Source organism: Crocodylus porosus, unplaced genomic scaffold (genome assembly GCF_001723895.1).
Source record: "Crocodylus porosus isolate Cpor-Errol unplaced genomic scaffold, CroPor_comp1, whole genome shotgun sequence".
Taxonomy (NCBI): Eukaryota; Metazoa; Chordata; order Crocodylia; family Crocodylidae; genus Crocodylus; species Crocodylus porosus.
Genome location: NW_017728951.1, coordinates 20,195,269 through 20,217,561, shown reverse-complemented (window position 1 = coordinate 20,217,561; position 22,293 = coordinate 20,195,269). Strand labels below are relative to the sequence as shown.

Sequence of the window (22,293 nt, the reverse complement as noted above, 5' to 3'; positions counted from 1 at the left end):
CCCCCTCACCCCTGCTCCAGTGGACTGGCCCGCAATGGTTTCTCCCTCTTCCACCCCCTTCCCTCAGCACAATAGTTCCTCCCTCTCCCACCTCGGCGCGGTGGAGCCTCCCCGAGCGCGCCGGTTGGCTGGCAGAACGCCCCTGCCCCCCCCCCCTCCTTCCCCGCGCTCTGATTGGCTGCGCGGGGGAGGAGCCGGCCAATCCGCTCGCGGCTGTGTCGCTGGGCAGAACAAAACAAAACAAACAGGGCAGCGCGGCTCGGAGCGCGGAGCAGGCGGCGGCGGGGCCGGGCCGGACGGGGCAGTGCTGGGACGGGCCGACCGACCGACCGCCGCCCACGGTACCGACCGCCTCCCGGGGGGCCCCTCAGGCTCGTGGGGCGGGGGCCGGCGGGTCGACAGGTCAGGCCCCTCTTGGAAAGGGGCGTGACCTCTGACCCCCGACCTCTGACCTCCACAGGAGGCATCCGGCCGCAAACTTGGGCTGGTCCGGTGACGTCAGGCGTGGTACCCCTGTGACGTCAGGGGCGTGCCGCAGAGGCGGGGGGCTGGGATTTTTTGGGGTGCCAGCAAAGGACAATGGGTTTTCGCAACCCGGGAAAATGGCGTTTTGTGGGTTTTCTGCCTCGGAGAATCCCTCGGCTTTCGGGCAGTGGTGGTGCCAACTCTGCGTTGGTCCGTTGCGTTGTTTTATGGCACGTTAGCTGCAAGCTGTCTGGGCGCTCGGGTTTATTTTTTGGGCTTAAGCACCTGTATTGCGATCAACCCGGTCCTTGACTCGACGCTGACAAGGTAACGCCCTCAGTCGTTTAACGGTCACGACTCCCGACTGAACCAAAAATAGCATCTGATTGGCTGAGGAAGCCTTGTGCCCGGTCCTTGGGTTGGGTTGGCCAATGCAGGGGCAGAGCATGACCCCGACCCCAAGGAGATCTGCACCGTTTTCAGCTGGGGTTTGTGGCTGTCGTGCCCAAACCTCATGTTGCAGCAAAGATGCATTTTATTTATGTGTGTGTGTGTGCATATATATATATATATGTATGTATATGTGTGTGTGTCTATATAATTTGTATCCAAGGCCAAATTAGCCAAAACTAATTCCAAATCTAAGAGTCCAGAACCACAAGTGGCCTTACTACCAGCAAACATCCTCCGCCTGCACCAGGGGCTTCACATGTTTCCAAAACCTTTGGCGGGCGTCCTACGTGCAGGCCCAAGCCCAAAGGCTTGGGGTTCGGGTGCCCCTGAGTTTGGTTGCCCTTGGGAGACTCCCATGTCCCTAAACTGGGCAGAAAGCGGCTGCACCTTGGGGGGTGCCGAACCACGCCGGAAGAGCAGTTGTCCTGCGAAGCGGTTTAGGAAACTGCCTTCTCGGACACAGGTGCATGGTATTTCCCCTGCCAGGTTAAGAAGCCGTGACACTTGTTCTGAGCCTTCGTGTCTTCCAGTGCTGTAGCATGGGGGGGAGGTTGTGGGGTTTTTTTACTTTTCATAATTGAGATTGATTTGGGCTTCTAAGGAACTTGTCTCTGTGGATACTGGAAGCTATTCTACAGCTATAAGCTAGTTGTGGCAATAAATAAATATGGTATCAAGTAGTTTCCTTCTGATATCTTGATGCAGGAGATTTACCCATTGTAACAAGTCCCTGCTTTGAGAACTCTTTTTTTTCAGTTTCCCTCAAACACAAACTTGATTTCTTCTGTCTTTCCACATGTCCTACATATCAGGTTTCCCTCCTGCCCCTCTGGTTAAATACTAGCTATAAATGTTGGGGGAAGATGCATAGTCCCTGTGTCTGTAGTATACTGGGCCTACTTCCCAGGAAAGTAGTATGGCTGTAACCCTGTGAGAATGAAGTATTGACACGTGGTGGAGAGAAATGATTCAGTGTTTTAGCCATGGTACCACTGGAAAGCATGTGTTTATGGCTTAATTAAAAGAACAGGAGTTCAGAGTCATCTGGAAGAGTACATTTTAGTTACGTCTGTGAATTAAGGCTGATAAAATATGGTCTCAAATACTAGCTCTTTATTTCCTTGGGCAGGTCTCAATATCTCAGTTTCCTACAGTTAGAGAGGACTTACTTTTTATACTGTTTTTCTGTCTTTGTGAGAGAGACATTGTGGTCTAACAGATAAGCGTCAGGACTGGGGAGACCTTAGTTCTGTCACTGGTCAGCTGAGTAGGTGGTCCTGGGTAAAAGATTTCCCCTTTCTGTGCCTCTCTCTTCCCACCTGTAAAATGGAGTAAAGCACTTTGAGCTGCATGAATGAAGGGCAGTATATAAAAGTAAAGTAGGTGGTTTTATGGTCAAACAGATGCAATCTGTCTCAGTGAATATTTACTTTTATTGCCTGGTATAGGATACAATTCTCTAAGTGCTTTTTAACAGCAACTTAAATGGAGAGAAACCACGGTGTATTTAACAAACAAAACTTCCTTTTTTGTTTTTAAAGGAGGGAACAACTGTGATGGAACATTTTACCAGGAAGAAAAAAACTAATTGCGCAAGCTAGTCAGTATATGTGGACTCCCCTGGATGAGTAACCCACAGAAGAGGACATTCAAAACAAAATAAAAGTGTTTGAGGACATTGGAGAGCTACTGGATGATTGAGGTATGATTGAAAGAGGAAAAAATGATGGATGGGATGGGAATAAAAATATATCTTCATTAAATGAGGTTGTTACCTGTTTGACATTGTCATGTGACATGAGAAAATTGAAGATTATGCACACTAGCAAATTACTGTAAAAAGGATTTATTATTATTTTATTTTTTTTGCACCATCAACTACTGGTGACTGTTGTTCTAATCGGTAGGAGTGTGGTGGGCAACTAAACTGAAGGAAAACCAGAAGGAAGGTGAGAGTAGGGTGATGTCATTTGATGTCACAATCTTGTCACTTAACAATAAGCTGTTTGCAGGGCAGCAGCAGACAGAAAGGGGAAAGGAGAAGAGCCGTTGAAGTCTCGTGGGACAGAGACATGTGGAAGTAACTTTCACAAGATTTCAGGAATCACTTTGCAAACTTTGCAGGTAAAAATGTGTGATGATTGCTGGAGCCAGTGCACCTTTGTGTGCAGCCCACCTGACTCACCTGCAGACAGTAGTCTTGCAGGTTGAAATCCCCTTTGGAGAAAAAAGAGATGGATGCTGAAACTCTGCAAGAGATGGTATCATGCAGCAATGTATAGAGCAGCAACATCTGGGAAGGGAAGAAATGGAGAAGATAGGAGACAATAACAAAAATCTCCTCAGAAAGAACTTTTTACCTTGACATGCCCTTCTTTCCCCTGCTCCGTCCCCCCAGCAAAATAGGAGAAATCATAGTTGGAAAACAGGTTTATATGACGAATAAGTTGTATAGGCTGAGGACCTGTACTGGGGGGGGGAGGAGCAATAAACTGGTGAATGCTAATGGATTATGTAAACTAGTGGCTTTGAAACTGGGATATGTGGTGCTTTGCCAGGGCATAGGTGCCTAAATTTTAATAAAGGTGGTGGAGCTTCTGATTGGTCAGTGCACAGTGAGTAATGTCTTGCCGTGCATTGACATTGGTGTCAGCACTCTTCCCAAGGATGAGCCTGCAGAGGTGTACAGGGGGTACAAGCAACAGTATTTTTCAAGTAAAGAGTTATGCAGCCAGAAAAGTTTTCAAGGTTTTACCAGTATAATATCTACATCTGCAAAGCAAAAAAAAATGAAAGGGGGTGGGGGGAAAGAAAAATACCTCAAGTATAGGCCAGACCTTGGTCTGGATACTTCCATGCTGTTTTTGCTCTCTCATGTTACATTTTCAATCTCCCACGAACTTTAGATGGTTAACTATAATGTAAAACACTGGGTGCAGCGCTTAACTGTCTGATTCCTTTAGAAAGTAGTTTGCTGAAGAAATCAAATATAGTTGTATATTCATTATGATTGCACTGATTTTTACTTAAGCTTTCCCACTTTTGTTTGTTCAGGTCTGAAAGTAAGGCATTAAAACGTCAGTTCGCAGTCAGTTCAGTTGAAGTACAGTTAAAGAACTATGGAAGTAGAAAATGAGCAGACACACTGTGTTAACCCCAGAGGTAAGAAATAGCTTTGGCATTCTCTGTGTGAAGTTGCTTAATTGTAAATTGCATCATGCAGTGATCTTTTTAAGGATCTTTGTGACAAAGCTGGATAACTCTGTTTTTAGAAACTAATCTATTAACTTTGTTTACTGTAAGGGGAGTGGCTATGGAGCAATATATTTAAATAGTGGAATTCAGAATTTACTTTTTTAATGGAATATAATTAGTGTTAATGCAACAGTTAAGTTGCAAGATCAGATATAGAATTTGCCAACTTGGAATAGATGATCCTACAACTTAGATGTTGTATTAAGACTTTGGTTTTGTCATCTTTGTTTTTTGGTACTGGAAAATGCTTTAACTAATCATTAGACTTTGACCAAAAAGTAAGTAAAGTTTAGTTGTTCAGAATTGCAAGATAGCAATTTGTACTTAAAATTCCTCCTCTTGAAGGGGGTCTTGATTTATAAGATTAATTTTCATTGTGGTAGGGTGTTATGCTAGTATTGGTTCTTAGTGCATATAGGTGGTTCTGTTTGTTTCTAAATGAACGTGCGAGTATGCAGAGGGACTATAGCTACATGCAGCTTAATGGTGTACCAATCATTATTAAGATGAAATAATGCATACATTTGGTACTTTTGCATATCCTTTGAATTACTCTTTTACACACACTTTGTTTTGTAAGAGGTTATTCTTTACAGAATTGGTTATTGTGATGTGTAGCTGCTTTTAAAATGCACAAAATGGAGAAAAGGGGATTATATATATTTCCAGCAGCATAAGATGATTTGAAACTAGTTGGTAGAGAGTGGAGGAGGAAATGAGAGCTGAGTTTTCTTAATTATACTGCAGTAGGCTATTCTAAACAACTGTGTGATCTATATGAAACCTTTTGATTCTGTAATTAACTGACCTATCTTTTCATATGGAGTGTGCAGAGATCCAGGATATGCAGTATGGGCCCAATGTAAATTCCAAGTTTGGGACTACCTCTTTTTTTTTTTTGCAGATGGAGGAGAAAAAACAGTGTAAGGGCAGGTCTACCTTAATGGGTTTTGCCAGAGTGGCTAAGTAGGTAAGGGTCTGCAGGTGTGGATATATTGGCCTACATAAGGATGTAGACACTGTGTTAAAAAAAATTTAAAAATAATACTAAATGACCTGACGCTGCAAATCCCCAGTATGCAGAACTGCCTTTGAGGTGCAAAAGCAATTGGTGCGTCAAGTGATTGAATTTTCAGACAAAACTCTTGGGGCAGAGATGATATCTTTTATTAGACCAGCTAAATAGCTGCAATTTTTTTTTCTTTGCAAGCTTTCGGGCACACACGCCCTTCATCAGGCAAAGGAGAAATCAGAGATGTTAAGAGTTCTACCAGGTAGAAAAGAAATTTTCTGTCTGAATATATTCTTTTGAACATTGTGGTGTTCCACTTTATTTTTATTTTTGATGGTGTGGTGGAGAATCTTCTTTGGTTAGCTGATGTCCTGGAGATAAAAGGGAAAAGAGAGGACGCTGCCACAACTTCCAGTTTTAATTTCTGTGTATTCTTTTTAGCATTCGTGCCGTCTTAATTCTGTCAGTGCTTCCTTAACTGCTGGTCTGTACTTAATTCCTTATCTTGAAGGAGATCTTGATTTGCTAATTTAGAAGATGAATTTTTCATTTTTTCTAGAGCGTTGTACTAGTGTTGGTTTTGATTCCTATTGCATAGGTAGTTTTGTTTGCTTCTAAATGAAGAAGCGAGTATGCCGAGGGTTTGTAACTATACCACTTGCATGCCTACTAGGAATTCCAGTTGCTCCATCATTCATAAAAGAGCCTCTTTTTGTATTGCAACTGTCTCTTCAGTTGCTCTCCCAGCCTCAATTCTTTCTCTGTCAAAGAACTTGTGTAGTTCAAGGAGGGAAGAAAAAGGGAAGCTTTCCTCCCCTACTTGGACGTGTAGGGAAATTGATTGGTTTATCTTTGGTCAGATGCTCTCCATTAACTCTAAACTTTTATAGTTCAGGCTTTCCATTTTAAACAGAAGCACTTAAACAAGATGAACATTTTTCCTGACTTAAGATAACTTTAAGATTAGTAACTGTATTTCTGTGTCTCTTCTCTCTTGAGAACTGGATAACTTAAGTGACACTCCATTTTCTGGTGATGAAGAAAATGGGGGCACTCAGGAAATAAAGCCTGAAATCAATGGAAATTGGATACCTACATCATCCATCAGTGAAGCTAAAATTAATGCTAAAGCAAAGAGACGCTTGAGAAAAAATTCTTCTCGAGATTCTGGGAGAGGAGACTCCGTTAGTGATAATGGGGAGGCAGTGAAAAGTGGAGTCACTGTACCAACTAGTCCAAAAGGAAAATTTCTGGACAGACGATCCCGATCTGGGAAGGGACGGGGACTACCAAAAAAAGGTTAGTGTAACCTTCTAAGGAGGGTACCCATGGTGTAAGTTGTTTTTTGTTTCTCCTGGAATTTATTTTCCTCTAAAACTGTCCGTTCTTTCATTCCGTTCTCCTCTGTATAATAGTAGTACTGGGATGAGAACTGCAGGTAGTGATAATAGGGGAATCTAGTGTGTATGCCATTCATTTATACCAAGCATTATCAGCTATTTCTTTAAGATAATAGACGCTTAGTGGATTGTCATGTTCAGAGATATACTCCGTCATAAAGATGCAGTAACATAAACATTGCTGTTCTAAACTTAACAGGTATTTCAGTGTTTCCCGCGTTGTCTTGGGTTGTAGCATTCTCATCAAAGTAGTGCAAACCTCAATGGCTAATGGTGGGAAAATCATGTTATGCAATCCCTTCGGTTGCCTGTTGCAGATGTTGAAAGACTTAAATTGTACTTGGGGTCCAAAGGTATTCTAGTGTGGAAATACTGGGTGGAGCTTGAAACTAACAGTGTCCCTCTTCCTCCTCCCCCTCCATCGCCTCCCATTTTGCCAGGTGGTGCAGGTGGTAAAGGTGTTTGGGGAACACCTGGGCAAGTGTATGATGTGGAGGAAGTGGATGTTAAAGATCCCAACTATGATGATGACCAGGTAAGGAAGCTTTTCTTGTACATGCTGGAAGTGTAAGATAGAAATAGTTGTCTAATTGCTGTGAAGCGTGGTCCTGCGAGATGTTGAATACTCTGGCCTGGATGAAAATATATCCTTAACTAAGCATATAAGTAGGCCCAGTTACAGTGAAGAAGGCTGGTGTAGCCTGTTAGGGTTGCCTTGGTTTGTTCAGTGAGAATATTTGTGCTTCGCATTTTTAAATGCTTTGTTAGATAAGGGTTATGGTGCCCTCCAGCTTGCAGGGACAAGCTTTTTAATTCCGCATAATTGATCCTGACATAAAAGGAAGAAGGCTTCTCAGCTTGTTACGTACATATAAAACGCTGATTAGGTTGGTTTTTAGAAGAAGGATGCAGAGAAATTTCTCTAAGTCTATAAGTATTTTTATTGTCTCTGCAATAAAGCATCAGGGTCTTTATATGCTGTAGCAATATTTTGGAGGGAGACGCTGGCATTGAGAACAAGGAGAAGAAAAATCTTATTTTCAGTACTTGGACACCAAGGCCAGATCCAGACGTGCAGCTTGTGGTGCTGCAAACCTGCAGCACCACAAACTGTACATGTTGCACGTTAAAACATGTGCAGTGCTGGTAACTTGCAGTGCCAGGGCAAAATTTGCTACCGGGATTTCCTGGTAGCAAAACAACCTGAGGAAATAAGTGGCGAAAGCATGCCAAGTGCTGTGTGCCAAGACAAATGCGGAGACAGGGGAACAGGCAGTCCAGGGCTGCCTGCTCCCCCATCTCTGTGCACCGCGGAGCCTCTACACTGAGGCACTGTGCGCCCCGGCCAGCCAGTCCCTGGCTGGCTGGGTTACAGCGTGTCTCGATGGGGAAGCGGGCAGCCTTAGGGTGGCTGCTCCTCTGTCTCCATATGCCTCATGCTGGGGGCTGCTCTGCAGAGCCTCCATGCTGAGCCAAGTGGAGCCCCCGTGCAGTGTGTCTCAGGACAGGGAATCGGCTAGCTCAGGGCTGCCTGCTCCCCCTTCTTGAGGCACACTGCGCCCCAGTGCGGGGGCTCTGCAGTGCGTGGAGGGCTGCCTGCTCCCCCATCTCCATGTGCCACTCTCCACCTGGCTGGGGCACATGGTGCCTCAGCATGGGCTGCCTGCCAGTTAGCCCTGCACTGAGGCCCCTGTGCCCCAGCCAGTCCCCCTTGCCGCACATGGAGTGGCTGGACACTGTGTCCTGCTGCAGAATACACAGGCAGGGGTGTGCGTTGCAGCACAAAGTAGTGACACCAATTTGTGCCACTACTAATTGTGCCACTGCAAATACACACCTCGGCTTGTGTGGACACAGCCTAATCGTCCTGATGCTGTTTATAAGATTCCCCTCCACACATTACATTTATACTGTGATTAACCCAATTTAAGGCGCTGTAAAATGGTGACTAGCCTTAAAATTGTTCGGTGTATAATAATGTTGAACGTCTTTTAATGGATGGTTTGTCTGGCACCTTAAATTGAACATGTGGTAGGTTTGGGGGGCAGGACTATCAGTCATCTGATTTGTCTACCCTAGCCCTGGACCAGCAGGCACCTAGTTTTCAACTTGCTGGTGCAGTGGGAGCTTAGGATCCTGCCCTGGCAAATAGAAAAGGTGGGATTGGAATCTGATCCCTGATTCCAAAGTTGCTCCTTCTGTCACACACTTGTGGCATCGTAGGAGGTGCAAGTGTTAAGATCAAAGATCAAATCCCTTGGTACCTTTTAAATGAACATATGCCAGGGGCCTAAGATGCCTATTAACTTCATAGTCGCATACAAAATAGTAGGTAGATGCAAGTTCAAAGCCAGTAGCAGCTTTCTGCTTAAGTCTGTCTGCAGCATTCCCTGCCCCCCCCCCCCATTCATAGTTTGACAACACAAGGAAAACATACTAGTTGTACAAACTGTGTGTGTGTGTGTGTAAACCATGATAAAATCAGATGCCGGGTTGCAAGACTTTACTTCTTCAGTGTGGTAAGTACATTAGATCTAGGAAATCCATCTTTATGATCCGCTTTGTAAGAGAATGGGTCTGGCAGTGGAAATTGGGGGATTCTCCTAACACTTTATACCACTGTCTACTTTGTATGCCAGAACTTGAGGGGATATGTTTTACTAACTAAAAAGAGATATTGAAAAGACAAGTACTGTGGTGTCCTATAAAACTGGGAACAGAGAGAAGGGTTCAGTTCTTCAGTACTCAAATGTCCACTTTCAGATGTAGTTTCCCTTCCAGCTTGTTTCTTCTTTCCCTTCTGTATCAGGCAGCGTTACATATTTTCCAAAATGCACTCTTTCCCTTTGATTGTTTTGGGATTGACTAATTATGGGAGTCCAGGATAATTGCTTTTTGGAAAGCTAACAAGTTCTATCCTGTACATCTACTGTCCTGAATTAGCACTAGTTGGAAGCTTTGTTGGCTAACTGGTTTGCTGTTTCAACCCCTTTTATTACCAGTCTCTACCTGAATTTATGGCATATTATGTGCTGAATAATTAATATGCCAGTCCATGAGCTAACAATGAGGTGGAGGAAGCACTAATATTGTGTTTATACTGTTACACCCTGGTGCTCAGGATGTCTTGCTGTGTGATTTTTTTTTTCTTTTTTTTTTTTTTTTTTTTTCGCCCCCCCCCCCCTTGAAATGCCTGAAGCTGACAAACATGCTGAAAATAGAGGGCTTGTCCTCTCCTCCTTGCAGGTTTTTACATGCTTGTGCCTATCTGGCCATGCAGGTACCTGTGACTTGAGGGGAAAACAGGCTGGCTTGCTATTGGGGAGGAGAGAGCAGTTTTCAGAGAAGGATGTCAAATTTTTGGTTTTGTTCCGTTTTAAACAGGAGAATTGTGTCTATGAAACAGTTGTTCTACCCCTGGATGAAAGAGCATTTGAAAAAACATTAACACCAATTATACAGGAGTATTTTGAACATGGAGATACTAATGAAGTTGCGGTATGTCAGACAGCTTGCATTTTTAAAAACACTGTAACTTGCATGTGAACCACAATGAGCTGGAGATGAGATTGAGATTACGGAGGTGTTGACATGAATGTACAGTTAATGTGCCCAAAAAATCCTTCTCTGTTCTTGTAGTGATACATGTATAGCTTTAATTTTAGTGCAAAATAGTTGAAATATTTTTTTCGACTTGGATTTAGGAGATGCTGAAGGATTTACATCTTGGTGAAATGAAATGTAGTGTGCCAGTATTGGCAGTATCACTGGCACTGGAAGGGAAGGCTAGTCACAGGGAAATGACATCTAAGCTCCTGTCTGACCTTTGTGGAACAGTAGTCAGCAAAACTGATGTCGAAAAATCATTTGATAGACTTCTTAGAGAGCTACCTGAGCTGGCATTGGATTCGCCCAGAGCACCGCAGGTATGCATGTAACGGTTTGTACAAGAAGCAAAATCTTTCTTTTAAACTCCGTAGTTGATGATGATCAGTTCAGTGGTCTGAAATTAAATGGAATAATGAAATAAAAGCACACTATATTTAAAATGTTAGTCTGGGCTGTAAACTTATTTCTCTTTCTACTTTCCTTGCTAGCTCCCCAAACTCTTTCATTTGAGATGTTTCATTAAAAAAAGTAAAGTAAGAAAAATATTTAAGGAAAGCATGAATAACTAAACAACTTGCACTTCAAGAGCGTGTGAAACTACATATGCATTAGAAATGTTTATTTTCTCTCACAGTTGGTAGGCCAGTTTATTGCAAGAGCTGTTGGAGATGGGATTTTAAGTAATACTTACATAGATGGCTACAAAGGCACTGTGGATTGTGTCCAAGCTCGGTAAGCGATTTGTTTTTTATAGTTATAATTTACATTTCTAAATGCTGACCCAGGCACACCAGTAATTTAGGGTTTTAAAGTAAACTAGGTGTGGCCACTTTTATTTTTATTCCAAAAAAAATGCTACCAGAGGGAGTCTGTCACGAAACCTGAAGTGACTAAACCTAAGCCTTGGGATAAAGTGTATTATGTAGTGTTTAGTTGACTCAACTCTTGGGTTATTAAACCAGGTTTAACTAATGTTTTGGTTAATTCATTAATGCTGAATAGACTAATGCTCCCCCAGGTGCTTACAAAGAAGGGGGTACCCCTAAGTTGGGTACATGGCAGTCCATCTGGATCTAGGTTTTTGGGTTTTTTTTCACAGCCAGATCCTCCTCCTGCTTCCCAGTATACTGACAAGCGTCCCCAATTCCCATGTCACTGGAAACAACTGGTTTTTGCCTCTCCACTGAAGTGCTTTGTATTGCTGGGCCTCAAAGAGGTTCCTGAGCTGTATTGACCCAAACATGAGGAATGCTTCTAGTGGAGAAACTATTTGCCCACATCGAGGTGATCTGGGCTTAGCACAGCTTTTGAAGGTCTACATGCCCAGTTGTCAGCTCTGATCTGAAGGTTTCCAGGTTCTGTACTACTCTGCGGAGGACACGATTGGATTCCCGTTAGAGGGGAATGTTTCAGGCCCTGCCTTGAGAACTTCAGTAGCCTGCCGCTGCTGCATGGCCCGGCCTGATTATGCTGCAGCTAAGGGGAAAGTTGGTGGAGAAAAGATCTCGGGGATGTTTTCTGATGAATGCCAGTTCCCAGATGGTTGGTGTGAAGTGTCCTGCAGAGCCTTTGTCTTTGGGGCTGACTGAGTTTAGTGTGAGCAACCCATCTAAGCAGGAATGGCATATGTGCTGCTATATGCACATGGTGAGCTGATGTCTTTTTCTATAGAATGGGACCTACAGCCACTTCATGAAGCCATCTGTGCAGTGGGATTGCCCCACCTATCTTGTGAAACCTTTCCTGACAGGGTGGGGGAATATGTGCTCTAAGTCCTCTCTGATGTTGAGAGGGTACTGCATTTAGCATTCAGAGAAGGTTTACCAAATGTTGTCTATATTTTCCTTTCTCTTTCGTGTGATCTTTCTCTGCCACCTTTGCTTTATAGAGCTGCATTGGACCGAGCTACTGTGTTGTTGAGTGTGACAAAGGGTGGAAAGCGTATAGACAACGTGTGGGGATCAGGAGGTGGACAGCAATCTGTAAAACATCTCGTTAAAGAGGTAACAAATTCATACAAAACTGTTTCCTACGGGGGGGTGTTCTGCCTATATTGTCTACCTAAGCTTATACTGATTTAGTAGCATGGAGGAAAGAAGTATATTTTACTTTGCAACTAAACGGTGTTTTACTGTTTTGAAGTGCATGCGTCTAATTTAAACAACAGCTATTGAGCATTACATTAGTTGAACTAGCTGCCTTCTCTAACATTGTTTGGTGCTGGCATAAAAGCATGCATGTATATTTTATATAGTAAACGAATGCGGAGGTGTAACTGCAGTTTTATAAGTTTACAGTCTAAATAAGGTAAGCTCATTCAAGATGAGAAGCCTTGAGAAATTCAAAGGGAGAAGGTGTCAGTATTTTAATGAATATTCTTTTTGGCCTGGTGGATGAAGGTGGCTTTTCAAAAGGTATTGGTTAAAACAACGTAATAACTCACTTGATTAGGATAGGGAGCAAGCTTTGGATACGCTTTAGGTCAGTGGATCCCAAATAGTTTTTGGATACCCATTTTATTGTTAACCCTCACTTCTCAAATGACTATGCACACTTAACATCAAACTTTTTAACAGAAAAGAGGGTGCAGGGAGCCTCCAGTAGTTCACCAACCACAGTTTGGGAAGTACTGTTCTAGATATCAATATGGGATTTAAAGAAAGGAGCCTATCATTTTCAGGTTATAAACCAGTCTTGCCTGGAGGATGCTAATACTGCCGCAAGTAATGAAAAGTGAATGAGGTGGACAGGACTTGGTGGTGGGGGGTGAGTAACAGACTTGAATTTTGGACATCTTAAAATGGGTATGACTATTTGAACCTATTAAACAGCATTTCACATTTGTATATGCATGATTAGCATAAACAGCATCAACATGCTATAATGTCCTCACTACTAAAGATTATTTTTTATGAAAATAATAGTTGCAGTTTGAAAGAGTAACTTTTTTGCCAGATGATGCAATAGACTAATGAATTATCAAGTTGTTAAATTCTACCTCGTAGTTGGGGGTAATTATTTATTTATTTATTTATTTCAATAGATTGATATGTTGCTGAAGGAATATTTGCTTTCTGGAGATGTATCTGAAGCCGAACGTTGCCTTCAAGAACTAGAAGTACCCCACTTTCACCATGAACTTGTGTACGAAGTAAGACAGAAATCAGAATCCTTTTGATTATGTATAATGAAGGCGGGCTGGCTTTTTTGATACAGGCATGCAGATAGCATAAGTAGAATTTGTTGATCACTTCCTAAGTTCTGATGTTGTTAGAATAGCTAAATTTCTGCAAGTAAAACTTGTGCTTTTTGACTTGGGTTTGTGTATTCAGGAACTTTTAAGTGATTTGCCTTAAGAATGGGTCAGTTATTGGATAGTTGTATATTGTTGTATGTGGCTTTCTTGCTACAGGAGAATAGCAAGAAAATACTTCAGTTCTGCTAAATCAAGACACCCTTGGTGTCAGAGCCATGAGCTATTGCACCAGACTTCAGACAAATGGATTGTTGTTCTAATCAGTGTCTACCATTTCCCTTAAATGATATAAACAATCCCTTGTCAGTGGAGAATTGTTTTCTAGTCTAGTTCCTAGTTTATGTGGTGTAGTTTTAAATGCTTCCCTGCTGCTTCCTCCAATTTTGAGAGATCATAATACTGTCTACTGATTATTCGCGCTGAATTTTCTTTTTATAAACTTGTTCAAGGAAGGGTCTAAACAGTTCTACTAGTAGATTTTAATTCTTCATACAGGTGTCTAGCGCATGCATGTGTCATTTCAGAAAACAGCAATCTGTAATGCTGCTCTGATGCATGAATTTGGGGTTATGTGGTTTATAGCACCTTTAGAAATCGTACAGAAACTTTTGTTATTTCTTCTTCCATTTTGGTGGCCTATAACAAATACCCATGGTAGGTTTTCATGCCTTGTATCCTTATCCAAAGACTCTTTCCATCGTACCTTTCATTGATAAGACACAAAGTAGTTTTGACAGATGGCTGTATTGCTGTGGAAGCTGCATAGTTCTTTGTTCATAGTATTTTTCATTTGTCATGTTTACAAGGTGTATGTTCAGCATTGGTTAAATACCTGATTTATTTTAGACAGTTGTAATGGTTTTGGAGTCAACTGGGGAAAAGACCTTTAAAATGATGCTGGATTTGCTGAAATCCCTGTGGACATCTTCTGTTATTACTGTGGACCAAATGAGAAGAGTAAGTATGTCTTTCAGAAGTATACATGAAATGGAAAATCAAAAAAGCATTTACAGGTTGTTCAAAGGACAGTTTTATTTTAAATCTTCCTCAACTATGGGTGGTGATCCACTGATTTAACTTTTTCTGGGCAGTGATTCCTTGTTGACCTGCAAAGTTTAGAATACTTAAACATGTTCTGCCAAGAAAATGGGATTTGCCTACCTATCAAATTATGTAATGAAAGCATTAAATATTAACTCCTCCTAAAGTTGCAATATAATGTTCATAAGTGAGGCAGCCAAAATTGAGTTAATTCCAATGGACTTTAAAAATAATGTATTTAGTCAAATCAGTTATTTGTGGTTTTGTCACAAGCCTCAAACAAGTAATGCAAGCATGTTATCAGAGCAGACGGGGACCCACCTGTTATTTTCCCCAGCCTTCTTAAGAAGAGAAGTACATATGTACCTGTTAGCAGGCTTTTTTTCCCCTCTTGCATTGCATCAGCTCAGTGCCTGTATTGAGGAAGGGATGCCCAAATTCTTCTGCCTTGTACGGGAGGAGTAGGGCAAGTTCACAGCTATTGTCTTCCTTTCCGTGCCACCACCTACAAGACTGCGCTGTATGTGTCCTTTACTGTGGCTACTTTTTGGCCTCATCATTTAGGAGCCTTAACATTTGGTAGCTCTTCTATTTAGTAGGTATAATATGCCTGCTTGCCTGGTATGGTGCTAGCCTTCCACTGAGCTGTCTTATTAAAAACTTTATTTCTTGGAATTATTGCTTGGATTATTTTGCTCTGACAATATAAAAGGGAAGTTTTGTGTAGCAAAACATTGAAATCGGTATTCTAAATCTGACATTGCAGGGTTATGAACGAATTTATCGTGAAATACCAGATATTAACCTGGATGTGCCGCACTCTTATTCCGTGCTTGAGCGGTTTGTAGAAGAATGCTTCCAGGCTGGTATCATTTCTAAACCTCTCAGAGATCTCTGTCCTTCTAGGTACGTACTTTATAATTTCAGCTGAATGGTGATAGCACTTGTCATTATTAAGACTGCCCAACGCTTCTCACTAAGTAACCAAACATAGGTTTATAACATTTTAGATTTGAAGCTAATGGGGACAGGGAATTTCAGCTCTGGAAAAGTGGAGATAGGAGGTCGGGGGAGACACGATGGCTGAAGAATTAGGGGGAAGAATTGGGATGAGAAGCCAGGATGAGAAGGTTAGGCATGACTAGGTAGGGAGAATAGGGCTGGGATAAAGAGCCATGGGTGAGAAAGAAAAGACTTGCTTGGGAGAGGCTTGAAAAGAACAGGGCAGAAAGAGGCTCAAGCTTTGGCAGCCAAACAGAGATAAGAGAGGTTGTGCCCACTCTCAGAACCTAGAGTGGTATCCAAAATGCTAGTCATGCTCTCGGCCTGCTGTTTACAGGGTGAAACCTGCCTGTTGTGTCCATTGCCCTGCAGTGCTGGTCCAGCACTGCCTACTCCACTGAGTTACGCCACTAACAGAGGTTCCAGTCGTGCCAACAACCTGTGGCACTTTAAATTGCCTCTGGGGGTGTCTTTGAGGAGTTAAATTGATACTTTAGGAAAAAAGGAATGTAATTTTAGAAGTGGGGAGCATGCTTATAGTGGAGTAGTGATGTGGCTGTGATAGCATTATCAAGGATGCTAAATAAAGCAATCAAAGGTCAAGAAAATATCAGAAATAAGAATTTTTATCCAACATCAGATTTTCCTCCTTGTAGATATATGCAGTGTGACATAATCTACAACCCCATGACCTTATTTCTGCATTAAGTGCAAGGCATAGATAGATGATGCTTGCTTAGATGGTGGTTTAGCGTTTTGTTTTGTTCTGTTTATTGTGTGGCCACATTCTTCTTTTTCCATTGCACCCTATAGAGCATACAGCTTTAAACATACTTTCTGTCCTCTTTTCAGAAAGCCAGGGTTTGTTTTTTTGGGCTTCTGCTCTTTCAGATTATATGGCACCTATGCATGTGATGGACCTTTGCTCCAACGTGTGCTAATTAGCATGTGCCGGAGCAGACTCAATTAATTGCACGCTATAATTGGCAGACTCCAGCAGCCTCCATGTCATGTGGATCTGGTGTTCCTACACTTGAGAGAGGCAGCAGGGACACTTTAACTTGCATTGAATGAGCTTTAGTTAAAGCACCCCCGCTGCCATTTTGAAGCACGGGACGCTGAGCGTACATGATACTACAGGCACGTTTAAATAGAGTGGCTCAGCACCACTTTAATTAAAGTGTGCCCCCTCCACCCACCCTGTAGTATATTTATAGATACCCATAGTTCCTATTTTAAGTGCTGTGTGGATCTAGACTGTTTTTTGGGGGGGGGGGGGATTATCAATTGTCTTCAACTTGCGCTGCGTCAACGTGGCTTTTAATACAGCAGCTTTTCTTTTTGATGACAAGAAATCCAGCATGTAAATCTTGTTTATCCTCTTCCCAGGCAGCCACCAGCCATACACTTGGCACTTAAAATTGCCTTTGGGGGTGTCTTTGAGGAGTTAAATTGATTATACTTTAGGAAAAAAATAATGTAATAACTCACGTAATATAAAAATAAAATTCAGTAAATATTCTGAAAGGCTCTGTCACTATGTGTTCCAGCCTGCTTTTTGAATATACGGAGAACTTCAGTCTCCTAAATATCAAGCCAGCATCTTTCACAAGTACTAATGTTCCCATGAAAGTTTATAGGAGGAGGAAGTAAGATAAAAGCATACAAGGCAAATTTTGAAAAGCCTAAATTTGCAAGTCAAGTGTTCTGTTTAGAGAGCTCGGTTGGATGACGTGGCCTCTCAAACAGTCAACTATATGACAGTTAGAGGGAGCTGGTGATCAGTTAAGTGATCTTGCTCCTGTGCCCAGAGGAGGTAGTGACGCAAGTGAGGACTCCTCAGCTCTGGTGGACGAGGACAGCCAAGAGCAACTCATTTAAACTAATAATGTCTTTACATGGTGGTTTTTGTTTTTGTTTTCCCAGGGGAAGAAAGCGTTTTGTAAGTGAAGGTGATGGAGGTCGTTTCAAACTAGAGAGCTACTGAATATAAGGATGGACTCCCACAGCCTTAGACGTTTAAAGGGAAAAATATATATATTCTACAACTGAATCATAAAGAGTTGCTTAGCACAGTTCATATTTTTAAAAGTACTTGTTTGGGGTAAAAATCATTTAAAATAGCTTTATAAATTTATCTTCAGGAATCAGATTCCTTTCTATGGGCATATAATAGAACAAGTAACCACATCTGTGGTGGTGCCTTCAAATAAGCTACCATTTTGTAAGTGCCGTATGTTTCTGACCTAATCATTCCATGTTCTGCATTGTCCTTTGACTGCCATTTCTTTTCCTTCAAGAACAGGTTTTTTTTTTTTTTTTGTAGTAAAATCACTGGTTTATATGAAGCTTTATAGAAGGGGTTAAGTGGAGCTCCTGTGACCCACCTTTGGCTGCTGCTGTTGAAATACTGTGCTTTGGGAGGAAAATATGGTTTATTTGTTTTAAAGAATTGGGAAAAAAAAAGGATGGCGGGCCTTGGTCATCAGATGCATGTGTCTTTTCCAGGGGTATATACTGATTGGTCTTAATGACCAGTCTAGTAAATAGTGGCTGGAACATCTATTTTTTCTATATAACTGGAAAAATGAACAGTTCTGGTAGAATGTATTAAAAAAAACACACTTGGTTAAGGTATTTTTCTGCTGTTTTTAATCATCAATTCTGGAAAGTTCATTATCTGCAGATGAATGAGCAACTAAACTAGCAGTTCTTTTTTTACCAAAGACTTCTGTAAAGATGACTGCAGTTTCTCCAGTAGCATTTATTCTTCATTACATCTAACCCAATCGCAGCTGTCCTGTTGCATTTTACAAAAGAAATAGAATATTTTCATTTATTACATTAAACTTATATGAGTTACCTTGCTTTTGATGTATGTAAACCATGGAAAGTGGTATTTAGTTGCTGTTTTAAGGCTAGCGTTCTTGCCTGACTTATTATTCACTCATCTGTCACTGCTCTAGAATTCAGATTTCAAGCTTTGCCTTAGACGTAGACATGCACGTATGGATTCACTAAGATGAAGCGGAAATTCAGATCTCTCTAGAAGGGCATTACAACTGCATGTTGTATTCTGCCATTGTTTCATTGTGGAAAGCAGAGAAGTGCCCGTGCAACCTCAACCTGCACATGTACCCAAGCTGATTTGAGATTCTGATGACCGCTTGTCTTTAATGAATGTTGAGGACTTTCAAATCAGAGAAATCTTCAATCATGAAATGCACCACACACAGGTCTCATTTATCTTTATAAACCTATTTTTGAGAGAACAGACATTTTCCACAGCTCCTGAATCATTCGTCTAACCGTTTCTTCACAGAAGAAATGCGGGAGTGAATTGGGTGAGTAGGCATATATAGATTAATAGCTTCAGATCCTTAAAACTGTTAAGGTTGTCTGCTAGTATCTTTTGCTCTCCAGAATGTCTATTTAGCTGAAACTTACAATGCTGAAAATTGGATACTGGGATAATATTCATCTTAACTCTACCTGTGGAGTTGACAGTGCCTTCTGATAATAGTTCAGTAAATAAAGAGTCTGAGTTGTCTGCATCTGCTACAGAAGCACTAGTTAGACAGGTCAGAAGCATGTGGGAGGTGCATGGATTCACTTCTATGAGGGCTCCTAGTGATCTGACGGTCAAAAAATGTGATGTATGCCAGGAGGCAGCAGCCTAGCCTGGCCACGCAAATTTCAGCCTGTGAAGCTGACACATCTGCAGCAGTAGTCAGTGCTGGTCTTTGGACTACACTGTTATTTTGAGCCGCCACCCCTAAAAGGTTCCAATGTTTGCCGCTGGCTGGAGGAAATCTACCAAGGGATGCAGTCTGCCTGGTCCAAGTCTCAGTGTGCCTCACAGCTCCAGACAACTGTTTTGGGTTGCATCCACTGATTACACCCTCAGGCAGTTGAGTCTCTGTCTCCCTTCTGGATTCAATTTTAAACCTAGCTCCGTACACTCCTTTCCCTGCTATTTTTGCTCATCTTAAAGACTGTTGTAGCTATGAACCTGTGCTCTTCCCTTCTAGTGGGAAAGGCTTTTAGCCGGAGACGGAGCGTGTAAGACAGCTACTCCTCGCTTAACGTTGTAGTTATGTTCTTGAAAAATGCAACTTTAAGCAAACCAATGTTAAGCGAATCTAATCGTGTTGCAGCAGTTGCCTACTAGCAGGCGGCCACCAGACAATATTTATAACCAAACATTGCGTGGCTTTAAACGAGCGTGTTTTCCAATAGATCAGCGAAGTAATAACGAGTTGACTTTAAGGGAGGAAGGAGTACCTGTACTTCAACACATCAGAGTGACCAGCTGCAAAACTGCAGCCTTGAGCAGCGAGTTGCAGAAATAAGACACTGTCTCTTTCTCTCTTCTAAAGCCAGGATTAACTTTAATAAAGACTTTTTTTACTTAAAAAGGAGAGAGAAAAATAATCCTACTAGGTAGATAGCTCTATGTCAAAAAAACCCCCAAAACTCAAATGAAAACCAAGCACAATGGGTCCAGCCGCACTTTCAAAGTCCACACCTACGGCAAGAAGATGCAAACTCAGATTATCCCTAATCTCTTTTTAACACTGGCCAGTGATTGCTACATGAGCGGGCAGAGGCTGCAGCACAGGAGCTACAATGCTGCCTCTGGCCGTGCCCGTTGCTGTAGGAGAGAAGTGGGGATGTGCCCCCCCCCCCCCCATTACTGCTGTGGCTCCTCCCTTTGGGCCATCTCCTGCTGGCGAATGGTTTCCTGCGCCGCCCGCTGCATCTTCTCCAGCTTCTCCAGTGTCATGGACTTCAGCGGCAGCAGTTTGGGCTTGCAGAGCACCAGGGTTGCCACGTCCTCGACCGCCAACTGGCCTGCAGGCGAAAGAGAAGTGAGGTTTAGGTGCGAGGTGGCCATAGGCCACATACGTCGGGACCTGCCCAATAGACGGTTTTGGGGAACTCCTGTCATTGGCAACCTCCTGCAACGCTGGGAACAGGCCCTGCTTAAAACCCTGCCTCTTAGAAGGGGGTTGGAGCAGGGAAAGCCCCCTCGCGCAGGGGGCCGGGATGACAGCTGGAGCAGAGCAAATCAGAGGCGCTCCGGCGCTGAACACACGTACGCCCTGTGAGGTTTAATGTAATAACGCCGAATCTAGTTATCATCATTCTATGAGCCAGCTAATTGAATATCTGACTGAACTAACGAGGCCGCTGGGGCTGGGGCTGGGGCCGGCGCCGCGACCCGGTACCTCGCTTGGGCAGCACCTCCCGCAGCGCGGAGCGGGCCTCGGGCATGACGGCGGCACCTTCCGGCTCGCTCGCAGGCTGGCAGAAGTGCGTCACGGCGCGTGCGCGGCGAGTTCAGACGCCCTCCTCGCAAGGGATTCGGCGCATGCGCGGCCAGTCCCACTCCCGACGTCAACGGGAGCGGCGCGCCCCGCAGCACGCTGGGAGTGGTAGTCCGTGCCGCGTTGCATGTTGGGGGGTGTCGTTTTGCGCGGGGCGCGCTGGGAGTTGTAGGCGGGGCCCTCAGGGGTGCAGCCTCCCCCCAGCGGGGTGTGGACAACCCTGGGTGTCGGGGATCCCGGCCTCAGCGCAGCCTGGGCGATGAGGGCCTCCGGCACCGTCGCGTCCACACGAAGCAGGAGGGACCACGGCAAAGCCCATCGCCACCCCCCCAAAACCGCAGGTGCTGCAATTCCCACTCGCCTTTTTATTTAGCCACTTTGTGCGGTGCCATTATGCATGGGCAAAGACCTGGAGACATTAAAAATCATGACCTTTAATGACAGAGCGTGCTTCGAGAATTTAATCTTCCTTCAGGCTCGGACTCGCTGCTGCCACACGGTTCCCGCCGCTTTCTCGGACGCCGCGACAGGTCCGTTGCTCTTCGGTCTTTGACGACGGGGGAATAAGCGTCTCGCTTCCAGTAAGGAGCGCCTGTCCCAGAGTTATTTATAACCGGCTGCACGTATTGTTCAAGGACAGCTTCCTTTTCCCTTTGAGGCAACCTGCGGTAGGAAGCCGATGGTCCCTCAGGTAGCCGGCTCCCGCTTCGCTTGACGCGTTGCCCGTTCCTCACGTTGGATGCCGGCAGAGGCCAAAAGGAAGTCTTTTGCTTTCTGCCTTTCGTGGAGTCGGCCACAGGTAACGCGGGGCCAGCGTGACGGAAAAGCGAACCCGCGTCAGGATTTTCAGAGCGTAAAATACGACTGTCAACGCGAGTTGCGGTCTTGGTGCGGATGGCTCTGTAAAGCTCTCCCTCCACGGAGCTGCTTCCTTACCCGACGAAGCGCCTGGCCCCCTGACATTGGAGTTTCCCTGCTGATTTTCAGGGAGATGAGATTCACCTCGGGGATCGCTTCTGAGGAGCCTTAAAGACTTTTTCCTGCTGGTAACATTTAAAGTTGCAATTCCTGATCCAGTTGCAACTGAATTGCAGTGCAGTGACAATCGACATCTTCGCTACGGATAAAGATTCATTTATGAAAAAGAGCTCAAAGGCCAGTTCTGAATGAAATCCAGCACTGTTGAACCCATGAGGATTTCTATGCTAACTAGCGGAAACTTATCTTGAATTAGCAAGAAGCTGGATTAAATGCGGAATTAAAGGTGGTTTTGGGGCTGATTTCCCGGGTTAGGTGTTTCCAGCTGATTGTCCTTTGCAGTGCAAATGTCTGCTGGGAGTCCAATATTGTATAAATAGGGGCATTTACAGCCGTCAAACTGCATCTTGGTCATGCAGGGTGTTGCTTTCTGAAACAGTGTTTCCTGCCAAGAGGGTTTGTTTTCTTCTGTGATAAGAAACAATGATTACC

The 22,293-nt window shown here is 43.5% G+C and overlaps 2 protein-coding genes across 4 annotated transcripts; one reads left to right on the top strand and one right to left on the bottom strand.

The window, feature by feature from the left end:
* Positions 1–240: 240 nt before the first annotated feature.
* On the top strand, positions 241–18,126 carry PDCD4 (programmed cell death 4). Of its 3 annotated transcripts, none has more exons than XM_019556055.1 (14): positions 241–341; positions 2,460–2,620; positions 2,936–3,042; positions 3,973–4,080; positions 6,185–6,484; positions 7,026–7,120; positions 9,970–10,083; positions 10,290–10,511; positions 10,829–10,926; positions 12,083–12,197; positions 13,238–13,345; positions 14,297–14,407; positions 15,258–15,397; positions 17,420–18,126. In XM_019556055.1, the coding sequence occupies exons 4-14, from the start codon at positions 4,038–4,040 to the stop codon at positions 17,478–17,480; spliced, it is 1,407 nt and encodes a 468-aa protein (XP_019411600.1). In that variant the 5' UTR covers positions 241–341; positions 2,460–2,620; positions 2,936–3,042; positions 3,973–4,037; the 3' UTR covers positions 17,481–18,126. The 3 variants fall into 3 exon arrangements, with proteins under 3 accessions (XP_019411600.1, XP_019411598.1, XP_019411599.1); XM_019556053.1 differs by having other exon boundaries at positions 2,931–3,042; XM_019556054.1 differs by lacking the exon at positions 2,936–3,042.
* A 1,835-nt stretch (positions 18,127–19,961) lies between these two features.
* BBIP1 (BBSome interacting protein 1) lies at positions 19,962–20,825 on the bottom strand. Its single transcript, XM_019556056.1, has 2 exons — positions 20,725–20,825; positions 19,962–20,347 (listed from the first exon to the last, which is right to left on the bottom strand). The coding sequence occupies exons 1-2, from the start codon at positions 20,768–20,770 to the stop codon at positions 20,187–20,189; spliced, it is 207 nt and encodes a 68-aa protein (XP_019411601.1). The 5' UTR covers positions 20,771–20,825; the 3' UTR covers positions 19,962–20,186.
* Positions 20,826–22,293: the final 1,468 nt, after the last annotated feature.

Bases quoted from the DNA above. Each gene is read 5' to 3' on its own strand.
- PDCD4 (XM_019556054.1), top strand. From the start codon at position 4,038: ATGGAAGTAGAAAATGAGCAGACACACTGTGTTAACCCCAGAG. The intron at 10,084-10,289 runs GTATGTCAGACA...ACTTGGATTTAG, and splicing joins GAGATACTAATGAAGTTGCG to GAGATGCTGAAGGATTTACA. The intron at 15,398-17,419 runs GTACGTACTTTA...TTGTTTTCCCAG, and splicing joins AGAGATCTCTGTCCTTCTAG to GGGAAGAAAGCGTTTTGTAA.
- BBIP1 (XM_019556056.1), bottom strand. From the start codon at position 20,770: ATGCCCGAGGCCCGCTCCGCGCTGCGGGAGGTGCTGCCCAAGCGAG. The intron at 20,348-20,724 runs GTACCGGGTCGC...TTTCGCCTGCAG, and splicing joins GGAGGTGCTGCCCAAGCGAG to GCCAGTTGGCGGTCGAGGAC.